We start from the raw sequence: 20,743 nt of genomic DNA on the forward strand, positions 1-20,743 counted from the left end.
GTGCTCTGCTGTTCCTCAAGCTCACTTTTTGTCAACTGGTCTACGAGACATTATCAAAGATGAGCTGTCTTCCTTGGTTTACGGTGTGAGCCCCGACCTTCCGACACCGCCAAACCCGCCAGCCACGTACGCACAAGTAGTTCATGCTCGATGCCTTTATTCGGCTCAGCCGAATAAAGGCATCGAGGCAACAGCTGTACTGTTGCCTTTCAATATTGATGCTTTAGACATTCTCAAGCACTAACCTATCACTTTAGCTTGACTCAATATTTGCCTTTAGCGTCCCTTTAACAACTTATTACATGATTATAAGATCAAGGTGTGCAAAAGAGACAGTGGATATAGTGTCTGTGGGAAATTCAGAGTGCAATTTTTAGAGTGTGAGGTGAATGAAATATGTTATACATCTTAAAGTTGCAGCTCCCTCTCTGCACATGCACATTTATGGTGTCATGGGAACTGTAGGCAGCTATTAAAATGAAGGAAAAGGGGCAAGACTGCTGAGTTTCAGCGATTTACACCATGGCCTTGTCAACTCAAATGATGCAAACCTGAATATAACTGCTGCACACTGACAAAGGCAAATTCCTGCATTTTCGTAGTCGTGTTTTCATCTCACCATTTTAACACACTCACTGCGGCAGCACTTTTTGACGTGTCGATTTCTGTGCATCATGACTCACCAGTGGATCACATGTGGTATATTCTTCAGCTTCACTTTGACCCACCACAGATTCACTGGTGATTAGTGGTGTGCGAATATTCAAAAAGTTCGAATATTTTCGAATATTATATTCGTAATATTCATATTATATTCGAAAAATAGATATTCAAAGATATTCGAATATTCGGTTTGATATGAATATTTGAATCAAATCAAATATATTGTTGGCTGTGCGGGAGCGAACACGGTTCTTAGCATTTTTTTTACAGCGAAGCTGTTCAGGGCTCACCTTTCGATCGTCGCGTCCGGCAATAGAAAAAACTCTCATTGGCCGTCTGCTGTATGTGCAAGTGAAAGCGCGCGAGGGACACGCGTTTTTACGGGGAATGAACGCACGGCGGAGAGTAAATGCGACTTCCCAGTGGAAGGGGACTGGTGGGCGAGTAGGGCATCGAGGCACTCTTGACTGTGCGTGTGCGTGCCCGCTCTCCCACTGCGGTGCATGCGCGCAGCCCTGCCGGCCTCTGCCTCCGACTCTCTCTGGGCTCTCGCCTGCCTCTCCCCTAACAGTGTCGGCAACGGCGTTTAGCCGTTCGTCACGTAGCCAGCGTTTTGACAGGGGTTGTGTGCGGTCACACAAACAATGCGCACAACTGTTGTCGATGGCGGCGGCATTTTGCCCGCATTCGCCCCAAACGCGCGCAGCGTTGGTGACGTGTTTATGAAGAAGTACACCCTATGATGGTGCACCGTAGCGACCATAAGGCCATGGTCCCTGTGGTCACTAAATAAATGAAAACCACCGGATCATATATAGCTCGCATTATTTAATAGTTAAAATAACCAATTACACCATCATATCTTAATAGTCATAAATGGAAATACATAATTCCCACCATAGTACAGCTTCGTTGGTCTTCCATCTCCACCCCAGTGGAAGGGCTGACAGTTTTATATTTAATCTAAGAATATTGGGGCGATTTCGTGTTGAATTTTGTTATGATTTCGTGCTGCTAGCGAAATTTTGCCTGTACAGCACACTTAGCCACTAAACGTCTAAACTTTGCGGGAAAGCAAGCCTCTCAGTGGCAAGGGGCACGGGTTTGCGGACAGCCAGGGTACACCTTACTTTTTTCTTTTCTTTTCTTTTTTTTTTTTTGCAGCGCCACCACCAATACTGAGCTAATTACTTGGCAGCAAGTGCGATGAGTGACGACTGGTACAGGGTCAAATGCCTCCTAGTTTACGGGCATTTGATGCAGTATAGTAAGGCCCAGGCTGGCGAGGACAGCTAATGGGAATTACTAAATTTGTCAAGTTCACGTGAGACAAGTACACAATGTTTTAGTATAATGGCTTACTAGTCTAGTTTTTAACATAGACAGTGCAGTAGCAATGTTCCAACATAACAAATGAACCCAACTTGCTAATATATGCATGTGCATATCATTATTCGATATTCGATTCAATATTCGAAGCTAAGTATTTGTATTCGATTCGTATTAAATAATTTTGATATTCGCACACCCCTACTGGTGAGTCAACTCATTTGTAACCTTCTCAAGCTCCAGAGGAATGGTGCCACAACATGTCCTATCACAAGCAACAAAATTTTTCCCCTCTGTTGATTTTTCACAAACATGTCACTGCACATTGCAGCAAAGACGTGCACAGCCACACAGGGAGAATCGCTGCCATGACCCACCTGCGACCCATCTAGCAGTGAATGTGGTGACATGAAAACATCCACGGCGCTTTACCTTACAAGCATCTTTCGCAGCTGAATGATGATAAGTTGCCCCATTTATTGTGGGAGCCAGCTTGGACATGGACACGGGCATGATGGTGACGGCTGTGGAATCCCCTAAGATAGCAACTGCCCAGCCGGGTGTCGAGCATGTTCTCCTAATGACCCAGGTGATCTTCAACCTTGCTGTCATTACAGTTACAGTAACTTCACCATCATTACAGTTGTACTACAGGGGCCTCACCTAGCACAAACTAGGAGTTGGTGCAGTAAAAAAGAATGCGAGTAAGGTTAGTTTCTTACCTCACGGAAGCAAGAACTTTGTTAATTGGTCAGGAGAGTAACAAGTTTGTAAGATAGAGGGTGAGAACAGAAGGAACACAGGAAGGAATCAGCTATGGATAAAAAGAAAAATGTGAGGCAATGCTATGAACCCCATGTACAGTTAGAAGAGTTATATTTCAATGTGGATTAATGTCCATGTGTTTAAGACTGTCCATGCCAGGATAACTGTGGCTTAGGAGTGCATGCGATTGTCTCCCGTGGTCGGGCTTGGGAGTGTAGCAAAGGACAAGGTCTTGGTGGCAGTGGGATCATGAATGGAGGCGCAGTGACTTTGGTGCTCCAGAGTGCACAAGGAAGATGATGGTCATGCTGTGTGCAGCTGCTGTAAACTTGACGTATGCTATCTGGCAATGCATGCCTCTTTATGACGCCCAAAGGAAAGCGGGCTGCCGTATGTTGTCGATGGTAAGCTTGTGATGATTGGACTGGGCTTGTTCAATGGATATAGCCATGGCACCGGTATCAGAATGTTAGTGGGGCTTGGGAAGAATGATGCAGTGTTGCTCTTGGGTGTGCACTTCCGAGGCGCATGGTGGCAATTTGAAGTAATAATTGTGCAGTTAAACCTCGATGTAACGAAGTTGGTCAAATCGGCACTTTAATTCATTATAATGAAATTTCGTAATATTGAAATTCAACCTTTTATGCAAATAAGCACAGTCACAAACAAATTTTTTTCACACGGAAGGAGCTGTAAAGGTTTCTAAGGTATCAGGCAAACGAAAAAAACAAATTTCAACTAAAAAAATTTCATTTTGTTGAATTTGAGAGTTGGTGACCAAAGATACAGTTTTTTGCCGTGACGACGATATCTTCACATTGGGGGCATGAAGCGAAGCCTGTGAAGCATTTGCGTCCACTCCGCCACTGCGGCTGACAGTGTCATCCGCAGTGGGACGACACTATGTATGCACTCCGCCACACGGACACCTGTGTGCAGCCGCAGACCACCTAGAGGAGCAGACTTATGCTCACCTGCCTCCTCCATCTAGTGCACACTCGCCCCCTCCATTCCCTGCTCGTGCGGGAAGACCGTGTGCATCAAGCCTACAGCCTACTCTGCTCCCCCTCACACACTTTCCCTCACAGCCACAGCATACGGCGCGTGGGGTGCAATAGGATTTTATCACACATGAACTTTATACAGAACATGACGGTGAGAGTCTCGCTACTACTCTGCTCTGTTTTGGCAGCAAGTCTCTGTCACGCAGAGACCAATTTGAGGGGTGTGTCTGCAAGCAGCCACATGTAATTCAACTATTGAATCATCTGTGTCCCTGCCAGTTTCCACTTATTGCCTCGGTATTTCTTTGCAGCAGCAGTGAAATTTTGTTATATTGAAATCATATATAAACACACTTTGTTATATTGAGGTTCAAAATACATGGTGTTCTATGGACAAGATGTTATACAAAGGTAAATACTTTGTTATATTGAAAATTCTGTTATATTGAAGTTTGTTATATCAAGGTTTAACTGTATTTGCATTCAATGACCTTCACAGCTTGTCATATGGAGTCTGACTTTCATAGTAGGCAACATAAATGCATGGTTAGAAATCGAACATGCGATTGTGCTTCACCAATACCTGTGCCGGCCTACTGAAAGCAATGTTGCTACATGTTTGAAAATCAATACCACAAATATTTATGCGAAAGACAAAATAAAATATTCATGCAAGAAACAAAAAGTGTCTGCAAAGGGCTCTGGAAGGCTGCATTTCTTGCGATGAACACCATAACCCTTGCATCCGTATGCTTGTAATGCCTACATCGATCACACAGGCTCAATCCTTCTTCATATCAGTAGTGACAGCCTCAGCTATTCCATCATAGAAGTGGAGCTGTCAGCACTCAGCATTCTGAAGCAGTCTACTTCCCAAGAACTGAGTCCAATGCCACTTAGCTTCAGTGATCATAGGAGAATAGGTGTATTCAGCAAGGCATGGGTGACGGCCACAAAAGACAAACAGAACATGTCACAATGGGCGAGCATGATTCTTGGCGTAGAGGGTTACGCTTGTTTGTGAGATAACTATTTGGTTGACATTACATTCAGTGTCTCCTTTCCATACCTAGGTCTTGTATATATTGAATCAGTTGTGTTTGTGGCAACCTTTCTAATGTTTAAAGTGGAAAAAGTCACTTAACCGCAAGCCTTTTAAAACTACGGCAAAACCGCTGATCATGCCTTGTGCCCTGCGTTTCTTCTCTGGACTTGGGCTTGCCTCACATGCCATAGATGACCTGGTGGTGCTTTTCACGAAAGCACTGGTGGCACCATGCGATGGCCACACGGTACCTTGTAGGTAAGGTCCTTCGTTTTCAGACTTTATATTTGTTTAAATTCGGGGAGTAAAAATTGAATGTTATTTTTAAAGAGGAAAAATGTGGAGAAATTGGGGTTTTGCTGTCTGGTAGCCTGAAATTCAGAATTTAATGGTAATTTTACCAAGTAATTAACACAGGCAATGGTCTTTTTTTAAATGCAAACATATTTAAACATAAGAAATCACTCACAGGAGCATGTAATGGCAAAGAGAGCTACTTGTAAGTCATGTGACGAACTCAAGCATACAAATCGTCGTTGGCAGGCATTATCTATACTTTTAAAAGAAACAACATGAACAAAACAACTAATACAGACATTTTTGGCGATCCCTTCATTACTTTATTCTGTGCACTTACTTATTTTTTACTTATAAGTAAAAAATTACAGTAGTGAACACGGGCATACTTCTAAAGAGGTGACATGGTTTTCCTAGCCTAAGCCCTTGTTGATGTACATTATCATATGCATTTTGAGCATTTCTGCATCCATCCTACACCTGTGGGCCCTTTCTTCCTTTTCTGATGTCCTGTTTTACTGCATTACGTCATACACTCTTGCAACAAAATTAATGGAATGCCAACTAGCCCAGAAATCTGCTACCCTTCTTTGAACATGACATAGTTGAGTAAACGACCTCTCAACATCACAGTTACGATTTGCAATGCAAAGTAACATCAGCGTTGCATTTGCTTCCTAATGCCTTAACGCCGTTTACATGTACGTTACCTGCGGGAAGTGCAATGCGATGTGCCATTGGCACGTTCATGCAAACGCGGCTAATAACAGGGCAGCAAGCTTCCATTCACTCAAAACTGGTAGGTGCTGAATATATTATATATCCTGAGGATTGCTTGAGAGTTAAGCGAAAAAGGAAGCATATATCATATTCATACATGATTAATATTATTATTGTTGCACAAAAAATACATTGGCCACTTGCCTGCACAAGGTGGGCAGTGTTCACTGGTTTTATAACACTTGCATTTATTCTTACCCTTTATGAAAGAGCAAACTTCGGGGCGCATTGCACTTCCTCTCTCCGGTGGACATTATCATATGCATTTTGAGCATTTCTGCATCCATCCTACACCTGTGGGCCCTTTCTTCCTTTTCTGATGTCCTGTTTTACTGCATTACGTCATACACTCTTGCAACAAAATTAATGGAATGCCAACTAGCCCAGAAATCTGCTACCCTTCTTTGAACATGACATAGTTGAGTAAACGACCTCTCAACATCACAGTTACGATTTGCAATGCAAAGTAACATCAGCGTTGCATTTGCTTCCTAATGCCTTAACGCCGTTTACATGTACGTTACCTGCGGGAAGTGCAATGCGATGTGCCATTGGCACGTTCATGCAAACGCGGCTAATAACAGGGCAGCAAGCTTCCATTCACTCAAAACTGGTAGGTGCTGAATATATTATATATCCTGAGGATTGCTTGAGAGTTAAGCGAAAAAGGAAGCATATATCATATTCATACATGATTAATATTATTATTGTTGCACAAAAAATACATTGGCCACTTGCCTGCACAAGGTGGGCAGTGTTCACTGGTTTTATAACACTTGCATTTATTCTTACCCTTTATGAAAGAGCAAACTTCGGGGAGAAATCGGGTTTGACCCAATTTTGAAAAAAAGCTTGTTCGGGGTGCAAACATAGGGAATTATCGGGTTTTACCCAAAAATGAAGGACACTACTTATAGGTGTTTAACCTCTTTCAAGAGGGTACAGTGTGCATACTTATCTTCTTCCACGAAAGTAAAGTAACATTCTGACAGGGTGAGTGGCATCACGGCTTTGAAACCAGCTTTTGGGCAGCTAAAGTGCAATCACAATCAATGGCACCCCATACCTCTTCATATTCCTTTGATAACATAATGCCAGATATGCATGCTAAACAATACTTAACTGTAAGTACAACTTGATGGTTGCTCAAGCAGCATGTCAGATGGCAGCATGACAATGGGAAAAAATGAAGTGCCATTTGTTTTCATTGGAAAAAGCAGTCCTAAAAATCATTAAGTATGTTATTACCAGCGAAGTCAACATCTCCAACAAGCTTTGTCTTGCCTGAGGCTTCGTCCCACACCCTTGTGATGCCTACATCAATCACACAGGCTCCATCCTTGATCATATCAGCAGTGATAAGCCCCGGCACACCAGTGGCTGTGATCACAATGTCAGCCATCTTGGCCAATGCTTTCAGGTCGGATGGACGGGAACGACTATGGCAGCTGGACACCGTTGCATTGCCTGGATGAAATGAATAAGAATCAGTCTCCCAAAAAACATTCAGCACTATCATTTTTCATCCCTGAAGAAAGAAGGCACATGAAGGTAACGACAGTGTAATAGTATTCAGAACAATCAGGAAGCTGGAAAAGGGACTGAAATGTGTATGCATCACATTTGCTCATCTTCTCTTCTGTGACTGAAAAATGCTATTAGATTTTCACTTCTCTTGGTTTCACCTTCCTGTTGTGCATGCGTCCCTGTCAGAGGATTTAAATTTAATATCAGAACACAGAGATTATTGCAAAGTGAGAGCCTCATATATGGACTGCATTGAGAACATGGTGTCTACAGATGTAGCATAGGACCTAACCTTTAGATGAGCCAAGCTGGTGGCAGCAACACCCGCCAGCAATTGAAAAATTGCTGTATAGTACAGTCACAACTACAGGTCCAGCTTGCTCTGGCCAACTTGAGCTATGTGCGGTCTTCTCCACAACCCATAATGTAGTAGTGGGGAAATGGCAGGCGAGCGCTGGCATGGCACATAAGCAGAAGCTAAACCGAAACTGGTAGACCATGACACACCACACAAGATTTGTGACCTTGCTCTCGAAGGCCTGCGTGAGGTGAGGAGGAGGGAGGGGGGCACCTGGGGGGTCAAGGTGATCATCTTAAGTGACAGCAGGAACATCCTTAAGTGACTTGTGGGAATGCCAAGGGTTGGCACAGTACTGGAGACAAAGATTCAAAGCAGGTTCCCTAGTGACCATGACGTGGGGAAGTGTGAATGGACTGGGTACCAGAACTTGTCGGCAGTGCCAGTAACAAGGCCATAGGCATGCTGACGAGTGAGGATTAGGCAACAGAGTGCTCTGTCTCAAAAATTCCTGTCCTGCTCACATCGAATAGCATATACCTGGCTGCACACTTAAGTGTGGTCAAACAGCACAAAAGTGCTCTTGCAACGCAAGCCTCAACCAAAGGCCACTTGCTACCACCAAACCTACTACACAGTGTCCAAGTCTTAAATGATAAGGCACACTGATATAATCTCGACCGGGTGAGGTGGGTCGTCACCGCAGGAATCAGGAAACGACGATGAAGGCGGGCATCGTGATGATGAAAAATAGAAAAAATTGTATTCACTTCATTGGTACATGGTTTTGACTCTATCCGAGTCTCGAGCGGTTCTGATTAACATGGGGGCCAGGACGGCCTTAAATCCCCTCGTGGTGGCCGGCATTTCCTTCGGGGAAGTCCTCTCTCCGGTGGTCAAGTTGACGACCTCCTCGCCCTCGGGTCCTCCTTCTTGGTAGCTCGCCGTTTTCGTCTGCTCCGTAGAGGTGAGAGCTCTCTCGGGGCTGAAGGGGATTATCTTGTCACGGGAAAAGCGCTGGGGCTTGCTTCCCACATTGGAGAGATGCAGATTCCAGGCATAACCTGCCGATGACTCCTTCGGGGAACTTGTGGAAGTGTCAGACCTCTGTCGGGCGGTCAAGTTGGCGACCTCCTCTCCCTCGGGTCTTCCTTCTGGGTAGCTCGCTGTTTTCGTCTGCTCCGTAGAGGTCAGACGCTCTCTCGGGGATAAAAAAGGATTATCTCGTCACGGGAAAGGCGCTCGAGCTTGATTCCCACATTTGACAGGTGCAGTTCCAAGCCGATCATAACAACACGCTGGCTACACCCTGGCTACACCCTGAGAGAGGATGTGTTCGCCAAAGACGTGACTACAAGAGGAGCCCATACCATTATGCTTTGGACAGTTATGGCAGTGAGGAACCAGACAACACAAGAATGGAAGTCGACGGTGAAGCCAAGGACTTACAGGAGTCCCTTACAACTGTGGTCACTGCTCAACATGCCACACAAGAGTTAACTGTGACTGACAGTTAACACATATGGGAGTGTTCAGATACTACAACTACATGAAGCACAAATACCTCATGCCACACATTAAGACCTCCAAGGCATAGAAAATGCCCAACAATGATGACTGAGCCCATGCCATATTGCTGTTCCCCTGAGATTTTTCACACAAAGTGAGGATTGACGGTCACCAATAATCTTTTCCCCTTTCCTTTTTCCATCTTATTTACATCGCTCCTCTATATAGGTTTCTGAGCCACTTTTTTTTGTATAAAAATTTCTCATTAAAACTGTGTCATGGAATCTGAACCACTGTCTACAGACTATGAAAGCCAGTATTTTTCTCTGATGATGAGGTTTTATTCATGACCCAATTGGTGAAAAGGGGAGTTTTTCTGGATTGTAAGGTATTTAAAATAGCGACAAAAACGAACTCGGGTTAAAAGTTAGACATTCGCAGTGAAAATTTGACATTCATATAGTCATTTCGTCGTTAAAAGTTTTGCAGCACCCGGTTAAACATACCCATCAATATATAACATATATTGATGGAAACATATGACCTCATCAATAAATGATGAGGTTATATGTCCAAAAGCCATGGATGAGCTATGAGGCACTGGAATAATTTTGAACACTTAAGGTGCTTTAACATGCAGGCAAATCCACAGGAGTGACAAAAAGATTGGTAGACTTCTAGCGATTCCTCCAGCTCTGAACTCATTTACTGCAACAGCACCAGGCTCTCAAAGAAGACACTGCCATCTACTAGAGAACAATTTCCTTGCGATGTGCCCAATGCTGTGCTTGTCTGTTACAGTAAATGCCTGTTGTGGCCTCCAAAATACATGCACAAACACCATCATTCTCAGAGTATGTGTGGTACAGAATACTCAACACAAATTACCAAGCACCAAAACTGCACGTTTGTGCAGTGGTTAGCGGGTCCAGCTCCCAAATGCACATTGCCACAGGGACATGAATTCGAAATCTCGCAGTAGTGGGCTAAGTTTTGTTTTTCTTTGCCCTATGGTGAGAGTGAGGAGGGGGCCTGACGACAAGGATGATGGCCATAATCATAATGGAAAGGGTGGACATAGCAAACCGTTTCAAGTATTTAACTTCTGTCATAGTAAATGTTCTCTGCTCAGTTAAGAAAGTAATGACATAGAGCCATGAAACATATTTTTTTTTACATATCCACTATGAAGTTCAATGAACTGATAATTTTATTATCAATCTTTTACTTTTGTTTCATTTTCCAATTTGAAACTAGAGTAGATCAGACAGAGCAAGATGGTCGATCTAATAAGTTCTTTAATCAGTCATTGCCATTGCAGAATTGTCAGCAGGTGCATAGTCCAGAACATTGAAAACACCGTCTCAGATTTTTATCCATCTTTTTTTCTTAACCACTGCTTTTGTTTCACAGCAAAGTATACAGGTCATCTGTATTCACTTTACCACATTTGCAAAGGTCAATAACTGTTGGGGCACCTTTTTTGTTCCAAAGATCTTTGGTCTTGTCACTTTGCGCTGACCTTTGATAATGTGCCCACCTTCAGCTCCGGAGAATCAGACTGCCATCATAAGAATGACTGAGATTTGCTTTTCTGATTGTAGCGATATAATCATCTCCCATTGATGGCAATAAATCACTGCACAGAGGTATGAAGAGGCTGCAAATTTTTCTAAAATCAAATTTTATTAGCCCACTCCTTGCTGCATTTCATCAATGTAGAAATATTTGCACATACAGTTTAGTGAAAGTATCTGCATCCCGAACAGCTCAAAAATTTCAAAGAAAATGAATTTTCAGGATACACTTGGCATCTGAGCAAACAATATAGTTGAGATTTGGCAAGTTGCTGATATCATGACATTAGTGTGATTAACACTTTTGTGAGCTGATGCTGTTAAATTTCGGAGTGTGCCACATATCTGGTGCCAAATTCTCCCAACTTAAACTTTACAAACCACTTCTTAACACTAAACATTGAAAGCGACAAGCGCCTTAATGGTTCGAGAAGAAATTCACAACCCAGGTTTTTAAGAGATGGTAAATTTTGTGCTGACACATTTATGCAAGTTTTCAGGGAAAAAGATCACAAAAATTCTCATCACATTTTAGAAACTGGCAGATCATGATATAAACGGATGCTTCTCAATACATTAATGAAATAATGCCATAAAACATTATTGCAAAAAACAACAAATCAAAACAATAAACTCTGGCATATCTGAGTGAAAGACAAAGTAATGACTATTGTTTTAGTAATTAGGATTATCACCTCAACTAATGTGAATATGAACAATCTGCGTGAACACATGCAATTATTTACACACTTTTTGTTTTTTGTCATTATACTTTTTCAGTGTCCTCATTTTTAGTTTGTCCTTCTATGTCCTTTCTTTACAACCTCTTTTATTCTAACTTTCCTTTTCCCTTTCTCTACTCGGTTACCCTATATCTTTTTCATGGCCGCAAGACAGTTCAGGTGTCCATTGAAAAGTAAGACTATTACGATCACCAAGGCCTTTCCCATTCCTTTTCTCTAAAACAAGAAGAGAAAAGCAATAAATTACTACTACTACTACTACTACTACTACTACTACTACTACTACTACTACTACTACTACTACTACTACTACTACTACTACTACAGCTACCACTACTACTACTGCCACTGTTTATAAATTTTTTTTCATGTCAGGCATTCAATTTCAAAAAATACAACTCACACAAACTAATATCAATTAATGTCTCAGCCAACAATAAAGTACACATAAAGGATATGAAAACTACAAAGCCAGAATATGTTGTTCACTTTAAACGTGAACGCAGTCCACAAATCCAAATATCCATTTGCAATATAAAAAGCCAGAAGAACTAAATATTGTTCCTTTTATGCTTTCATTTTCACTATGTAGTTACAATACCAGCCAAAATATTGACTAATTCTTGTTCTTGTTTTCTTACAATGGGTCATTGTGCCTTTTTTTTAAGAGGCCCTGTTATGCCTCTGATAAGGCAGCAAAGCTGAAAACGAAACACATGCCATAATATCTTGCATATATAATATGAATCCAAACGAGGGGTATTTTTTGGGCTGTGAAACAGAAATTTGTTCAGATATGATATGAATGAAAAACACTACAGATATATTTTCTGTCATATTTTGCACACACACACACACACAAAAAAAGAAAAAAAAAACACTTTTACTACTAAAACTTTGATACTTAAATGTAAGATGATAGTCAAATTTGATGTGCTAAAATCCAGGACACCACCTTGGATTACATATATGAAAATTTCACAGTATACATATAGCGCACAGTGTGTCATCTTTTCATTCTAGTGTGCTGAATTGCTTAATAACGAAGTTTTGTAGTCTAGCACATAGAATACCGTGAAGAGCACATGTAAGCAAGTTTATATGAAGAGCTGATGAAAGTAAATGGGGCTGAAGTTGTGCGCATGTGCATGTTACTCTGTGTACAGTACAACACATCTGAAAGGGTGCATACAGGGTGTGTGTCACGACCAGTGTCCTGTTAGCCTGAGTGCTACAGGAAGGGGGCAGCAGGCTTATTTCATGTGGAAGACTGCAATATAGACATGCAGCTGAAAAATAAAATTAGGTTCTCATACAGGCCCGATACATGGAATGCCAGTGAGACTAACGATATCAAGATGGGCTGAACTGAGGAATTGAAATCAGTAGAATTTCACACATTCTTGCAGTTCTATTGAAAAGATAGCCTGCAAAGATGCCAAATTATAACAATTAACATATGCTTAAACAGAGAAAAAACACTTTGGCCTATTATCATTGATTAAAATACTTCTATAAAACTTACATCACGCAGGTGCATAATGTTGGGGGCACATGGCATCAAACTGTAAATTCTTTGTTATATTTAAATATTTTTAGACAGTTGGCAGATTTTAAGGCTCCCGTCAAAGTCAGATTCGGTCAAGGGGTTGTATTTGGTAAGAGTTCATTTCAGCTTCATTTTTTTCACCCTTAGTCAGTGGCTAGGCCGCTGCCCCGCTGCCATTATCCCTTGGATTGGCCAGTCGGTACAAAGAACGGTAAAAAAAGAAGAATGGCAAGCTAAATGAAATGTTACGAATTTCGGCCTCAGATTAAGCCAAGCATTTTTGGTCTATTGCATAATACTGCACTGTATGCTATTGTACAACATACAGTGGTATTGCATTGCATGCTACTGCATAATATTGAGCTATACACTTAGTTCAATACTGTGCAGCTAGAAAAAGGAAGTCAGGGGCAACGAAGTCTGCATCTCTCTAACATGCCTCAGCAAACAAATGTAATCATTTGTTTTTTTGATGTCATGCCTTTAAGAATGTCAGCAAGAATGCTCCATTATTAGCACTTTCAATATTTTAACTAATTTAAAAATAACACTCTTAACTATTGCAAATTTTCCATACTGAGTAGTTATCTATGTCTATTAGGGGGTGTGTGAGTAATCAGAATTCTGAATATGAATTGAAGAGTTTTAACTATTCAACATAATATTCAATTTGATAATTCCACATTTGAAGTTGTAGAATGTTCGTATTTGCCCAAATATGCAAGGGTTAACAACACCTATTAGAGCCCACAGGGAGAAAGTCAGATGCAAGTAGCGACTGTTCCAAATGATTCTGTTGAAGGGTAGCCACAGTTGGTGTGAGAAAGCATCAGTTCCCATAGGAACACAGTAAGTAGCTAACTTCTACTCAATAATTTCCATTCATTCAGTAACGATTTCTCGCCTTTGGCCAGCCTATGAATTGTTTTATCAATTAGACAATGCAATTTATTATTTGGACAATATTATCATGTTTCATTACTGCTATTGTCTCAATTCACCGGATACTATCGCCTTACGTTAATTATTTACAAGCTCCTCTGTTGTGCGGATGTCCAGTTTTGAAAGACATATATATATCAAATAATGTAAGTAGGTCTTTTCTTTTTCTTTTTTTACCCAAGGGACTCCATGTGACCTCACACTTTGTTTAGAAATGAAAAAATATTTTTTGTTCGATTTAATATTCAAAGGTAGTTTTTCTCTAGTATTCGTATTCAATTTGATTAGTGTATTTTGGCATTCAAATATGTCATGCTCAAACAAGATGTGGTGAAAAGAAATGCACTTCTTTTAAGGGAGCAGGTAAGAAAAAGCAGCTGCAAAGCACTGGTGCTACCTGCCATAGTGACGTGTATAATGAAGCTGCACCCCCGTAGTTTTGACCAAGCGACCAGAAAGTTTGACTTAAAATATCAGATGTGTTAGTGCTATTAACATTAAAGCCAGGTACCTACCATATTCTCGTGATGAGCCAAGCATAATAGAAAGGGGTAGTCCGACTATCGTTGAACGCCCACAAACTAGCACATGCTTGCCATAAGTGCTCATGCCTGTAAGAAAAAATTTTTAAAAATTATTAACACCAGAAAATATAGAATGAAACACTTTGCAGGACAGTCGGTGGAAATTTAACTTCCATTATTTGTATTCAAAGGCCCTAAAATGTGCCTGTGCTTTTTAGGCACTTACTGTATCAAAATGTTGAGTGATTTAACCCACGTTTTCATGACTCAATGCAGTTTTGTTAACAGAACTTTATTGTATAAGAAGAAAAGAAACAAGGGCACAAAATAACCTTAGAAAGCAATTACTGACATGAGAGTACATAAAGTAATTAAGACCCTGTGTATGCATCTCAGATGAAAAAAGCAAGTTAAATGATAAGCTACAAACTTGAATTCGATGATGAACAGAATACGGGAAGAATGTAGTTCATTGTTTTGATAATAACACAGTTATGCTTACGTAGGTTCAGTTGAACTTCTGCTAGCAACACTCTTGTTTATGCACACTATCCTTTAGCTTTTCACTAGCTCTATACTTCTGGATGATTCACTGCCAACTTTTCACATTTAAACAGTGTAGCAAGGATTAGGCTTGTATAAGTGGGCTTTTTTTTCTCTATAGCATGATGGTATCCTGTCAAGGTGTTTATTGACAAGATTGAGAGGTCGAACTCGGTGCGGCAGTCAGAACCCTGCGAGCAGTCAGGACAAGCCCCGTGCGTAAAAGCGCTGGTGATGCGCCTGACCGACCGGCACTTCTTCATCGTAGTTCATACACCGGAGATGCACCTGACTAACCGGCACTTCTTCTTCCTTACATTTGTCCCCCGGAGAAAAAGACGCCATCCTGGCGATCTAAGCATACGGTAACATAGAGGGATCGTAGAAGGGCTTGAGCCGATCTACGTGAACCGTTTCGCGACCGTGACGGCGCTGATCAGAGGACGGTGACACAGGCTCGACGACATAATTCACGGGGGAAGTTTGTGCAATTACACGGTAAGGTCCGTGATATCTTGGGAGCAGCTTAGAAGAAAGGCCGGGAGCTACAGGTGGAACCCACAGCCAAACCAACGAATCTGAAGGGAAGCTTGGTGGAACAGAGCCACCACGACGGAGCTTCTGTTGTGTCTGATCTGCGGTGGTAAGACAACGGGCGAGTTGTCTGCATTCTTCAGCATGCTGCGCAGCTTGAGACACAGGAACACATTCCGATGAATCAGGCTGGTAGGGGAGCATGGTATCGATGGTGCAGGAAGGTTCACGGCCGTACAGTAAGAAAAACGGAGAAAAAACCAGTGGTAGCTTGAGTGGCAGTATTATAGGCGAACGTGACGAACGGAAGCACAGCGTCCCAGTTGGAATGGTCGGACGCGACGTACATGGCGAGCATGTCGCCAAGAGTACGGTTGAAACGCTCCGTCAGCCCGTTCGTCTGTGGATGGTATGCGCTAGTGGTCCTGTGGATGATGTGACACTCCTTCAGAAGCGACGTCACGACTTCAGATAGAAATGCGCGGCCTCGATCACTGAGAAGTTCCCGAGGGGCTCCGTGACGAAGAACAAAACGCCGCAGTATGAAGGATGCAACATCTTGGGCAGTTGCAGATGGAAGTGGAGCGGTTTCTGCATAGCGTGTGAGGTGATCCACTGCAACGATAATCCAGCGGTTGCCAGCACCAGTACAAGGAAGCGGGCCGTAAAGGTCGATTCCGACCCGATCAAAAGGACGGGATGGGCAAGGAAGCGGCTGCAAGGGTGCGGCCGTGGAAGTAGGGGCCGACTTTCGGCGCTGGCAGTCGAGGCAGCAGCGGACGTACTTCCGAACGAACTTGTACATGCCAGGCCAGTAATACCGGAGCCTAAGGCGGGTGTAGGTCTTTAACATGCCACCGTGTGCACATTGGGGATCAGCGTGAAACGATGCGCATAAATCAGCCCGAAGATGACGCGGTATTACTAGGAGCCATTGCCGACCCTCGGGGAGATAATTGCGACGGTATAGGAGTTGGTCGCGAATAACAAAGTGATGCGCCTGCCGCCGTAGAGTCCTAGACGCCGTAACAGTGGTAGGATCAGATAGAAACTCCAAAAGCGAAGAAATCCACGGGTCCTTGCTCTGCTCAGAGCGCATGTCATCGATGGCAAGTGCTGAGAGGACAAAGTTGAGTGGGCAAAGACGGTCAGGATCAGGGTCAGGTGATAGAGGCGAGCGGGAGAGAGCGTCGGCATCGGTGTGCTTGCGTCCAGAGCGGTACACAACCCGGATGTCGTACTCTTGCAAACGGAGTGCCCAGCGTGCGAGGCGGCCAGAGGGGTCTTTCAATGAGGAGAGCCAGCACAGTGCATGGTGGTCCGTTACTACATCAAATTGGCGGCCGTATAAATAAGGTCGAAATTTCGTAAGGGCCCACAGTATTGCTAAACACTCCTTTTCTGTAACAGAGTAGTTTAGCTCCGACTTTGTCAGCGTGCGGCTAGCATAAGCAACGACGTATTCCACAAGACCACTTTTGCGTTGGGCAAGAACCGCCCCAAGGCCGACTCCACTAGCATCGGTATGGACTTCAGTTGGGGCATCGGGGTCAAAATGCCGCAGAATAGGAGGAGAGGTGAGCAGATGGCGAAGGGTCGTGAACGCGTCATCGCATGCTTTCGACCAGGCGGATAGGGCGTTGTCTCCAGCCAGCAGTTGAGTCAAAGGGGCGATGATCATGGCGAAGTTCTTCACAAAGCGGCGAAAATAGGAGCAGAGGCCGACGAAACTGCGTAGTGTCTTCAGATTAGTGGGCTTGGGGAACTCGGCAACTGCACGGAGTTTTGCAGGATCCGGAAGCACGCCTTCTTTGGATACCACGTGGCCTAAGATAGTAAGCTTACGAGCAGCAAAGAAGCATTTTTTCATGTTAAGTTGCAGGCGAGCCTTAGTCAGACAGCTTAATACCTCTCTTAGTCGTTGGAGGTGAGTCGAGAAATCAGGTGAGAAGACAACGACATCATCTAGGTAGCACAAACACGTGTGCCACTTGAGACCGCGCAAGATACTGTCCATCATACGCTCGAACGTAGCGGGCGCATTACATAGGCCGAATGGCATGACATTAAATTCGTATAATCCGTCCGGTGTAACGAAGGCGGTTTTGGAGCGGTCAGACTCTGCCATGGGGACTTGCCAATATCCAGACCGCAAGTCCAAAGAGGAAAAGAACTCGGCACCTTGCAAACAGTCAAGAGCATCGTCTATGCGCGGTAGGGGATATACGTCTTTGCGCGTAATTTTGTTAAGACGTCTGTAATCAACGCAGAATCGAATAGAACCATCTTTCTTTTTTACGAGGACAATAGGTGATGCCCACGGGCTATGGGACGGCTGAATCACGCCACGCCGAAGCATATCGCTCACTTGTTCGTCGATGACGCGGCGTTCAGAAGCTGAGACACGGTAAGGACGCTGCCGGAGTGGGGCGTGCGAACCGGTGTCGATGCTGTGCGACACTGTGGTGGTGCGGCCGAGAGAAGGTTGATGGCAGTCGAAGGAGGCGGCAAATTCGCGTAGCAGGCTGACAAGTTGCGCGCGTTGTGTGGTTGTCAAATCACCGGAGATTGACGGTTCGAAGCACTCCAACGGCGGTCGAGTCGCATTGTCGAGCGCGGCGAGGGATGTCAAATGCGCGGTGTCGGGAGCATCGAAGAGCATCGAAGAATCCACAATTTCAGCATAACCGAGGCACTCTCCGTGATGCAAAGTAACCGGCAGGAAAGACACATTGCACACACACATCACACCACGGCCAGCACTGATGGCGATGACGGCAAAGGGCAGCGAAGGGAACGGCGACGGGCGAACAAGTCACATGGCGTGAATAAGACGGTTGCGTCACGTGCAGATACACAAGACACAGAGACGACGGCGGCGGACTGAGGAGGGATATCGGTAACTTCGGCCACAATCATTTTGGAGGCGTCACAGGATCGTGGTCCATGGCTGCAGCGGAAGGGAACAACTCCACCTCGGCGCGGGCGCAGTCAATGATGGCATTGTTAGACGATAGGAAATCCCAGCCTAGAATGACATCGTGGGAGCAGGACGGCAGGACAACGAACTCATGACATGAAGAGATTCCGCGATGACAACACGAGCAGTGCAGGCTCCCAAAGGGTTCTACAGGCTGTGCGCTCGCAGTACTCAAATACAGTCCGGAAAGCGACGTCGTTACTTTTCCCATCCGTCGGCAAGTCCTGCGCTTAACACCGAGATTGCTGCGCCCGTATCGACCAGTGCGAATGTTGGAATCCCGTCGACGTATACCTCAATTACGTTGCAGGGGTGATTTCGAGGCCTTGGGTAAGCGAAGGGGACGCAGTTCTCGCCTCGGGAACTGCGACACTTAGTTTCCCTGAGGCAGAGGGCTTGGCCGGCGTCTCATCGGTGAGATGGAACGGCGGCGTGGGGATGGCGAACGACGAGTAGTGTAGGGAACAGGGGTTTCATCTGGTGGCACAGGGGATTGTAGCTGTCGAGGGGCGTAACTGTTCATGGGTCGGCGGTAATCATAAGTAGGCTGCATAAGGCGTCGACAAAAGCGGGCAACGTGTCCCGGAATACCACAATGGTAGCAAATCGGGCGGTTGTCGGCTGTGCGCCAAGGATTTGGCTGGCGTGGTAGCTGTGGTGCAGGCGGCGAGAAGGGAATCGGGGCGGTCGCGCAACAGCTTGGCGAGGTGGACGTGGAGCGAAAGGGCGGCCTTGCAGCGACGTCAGCGTATGTCAAGGGCGCCGCGACTGTAGGCGGTGGAATAGCAGCTGGCAGGCACTCAGCGACTTGCTCCTTGATGACGGTCTGTAACCCCCGTGTCAGTGGGGAGTGTGGTTGCGCGTTCGTAAAGGGCACCAGGGAAAGCTGCCGAGCAACTTCTTCGCGCACGAACTCCTTTATCTGGTGCATTAGAGGCGACTCGTCAACACCTAGCGTCAGACCTGAGACAGGGGCAAATTCTGAGGGCGGGTGTCGTGTGACAACTCGCTGCCTTCGAAGTTCGTCGTAACTTTGACACAGCGCAATGACGACAGACACTGTGGTCGGGTTCCGGGCGACCAACATCTGGAAGGCGTCGTCCTCAATTCCCTTGAGGATATGCCGGATCTTATCGGCGTCTGGCATCGTTGCGTCAACTCTGTTGCACAGATTAACGACGTCTTCGATATAGCTGGTGAAATTCTCACCTGGTTGCTGGCGCGTCCGCGCAGGCGTTGTTCGGCCTGAAGTTTACGTACGGCAGGGCGACCAAAGATTTCCGTGAAGTTGGTCTTGAACGCCGACCATGTCGAGATGTCGGATTCGTGGTTCCGATACCACAAGTGCGCAACGTGGCTCAAGTAGAAAATTACGTTGTTGAGCTTATCCCTATCGTCCCAGTGGTTGTGCCTGCTGACTCTGTCGTACGAGGCGAGCCAGTCCTCGACGTCCTGATCACGGTACCCGCAAAAATCGCAGGATCCCGCTGACGCTGCACGCCAGGACAGATGACAGTTGGTGCCGTGACTGCTGCTTCTTGGGCTGGATCGTCAGGCATGGTTCGAGAAGACTGGGCTGGATCGTCCGGCATGGGCCGAGATGGTTGAAGGGTTCGGCTTCGAAGTCCCACCGTTGATGGAGTCGTGCCCAGCACTCTCCACCAAATGTCAAGGTGTTTATTGACAAGATTGAGAGGTCGAACTCGGTGCGGCAGTCAGAACCCTGCGAGCAGTCAGGACAAGCCCCGTGCGTAAAAGCGCTGGTGATGCGCCTGACCGACCGGCACTTCTTCGTCGTAGTTCATACACCGGAGATGCACCTGACTAACCGGCACTTCTTCTTCCTTACAATCCAAATATTGTGTGTTGTTCCACTATGGAGGAGAGAAAAGACTGAGAAGCACTGATGTCACTCTCAGTAGTTCTGTAGTGCTGTGCAGAATCATGTTTATTTATGGAGCAACTTCTTCCACCATTAACTGCCTGCAGCCAAATGCCCTTTCCCCATGCTTCCCAACCTATGCCAATAAGGCTGCAAGCGTGGCATGAGGGATCCGAGCTACCTGTCTCAGGTGCTTTGTTTACACCATGAGTGCACTGCACCAAATGTAAACTTCTCGTCCACATCTGTCCA

General features: G+C 44.8%; 1 protein-coding gene across 7 annotated transcripts in view; it reads right to left on the reverse strand.

The window, feature by feature from the left end:
- The window catches only part of LOC119435714 (bifunctional methylenetetrahydrofolate dehydrogenase/cyclohydrolase, mitochondrial-like), a 71,158-nt gene that overhangs the window by 21,642 nt on the left and 28,773 nt on the right, over nucleotides 1-20,743 (reverse strand). For 2 of the 7 annotated variants that reach the window (XM_049657621.1, XM_049657592.1), the window contains one exon: nucleotides 7,132-7,350. The exons of 3 other annotated variants lie outside the window; for them this stretch is intronic. In XM_049657621.1, coding sequence (XP_049513578.1) covers nucleotides 7,132-7,350 — 219 coding nt within the window. Of the gene's footprint in view, nucleotides 1-7,131; nucleotides 7,351-14,543; nucleotides 14,640-20,743 lie in introns of all 7 variants that reach the window. 2 more of the 7 variants (XM_049657602.1, XM_049657612.1) reach the window with 2 other exon arrangements.

This window comes from Dermacentor silvarum, chromosome 1 (assembly GCF_013339745.2).
Source record: "Dermacentor silvarum isolate Dsil-2018 chromosome 1, BIME_Dsil_1.4, whole genome shotgun sequence".
NCBI lineage: Eukaryota > Metazoa > Arthropoda > Arachnida > Ixodida > Ixodidae > Dermacentor > Dermacentor silvarum.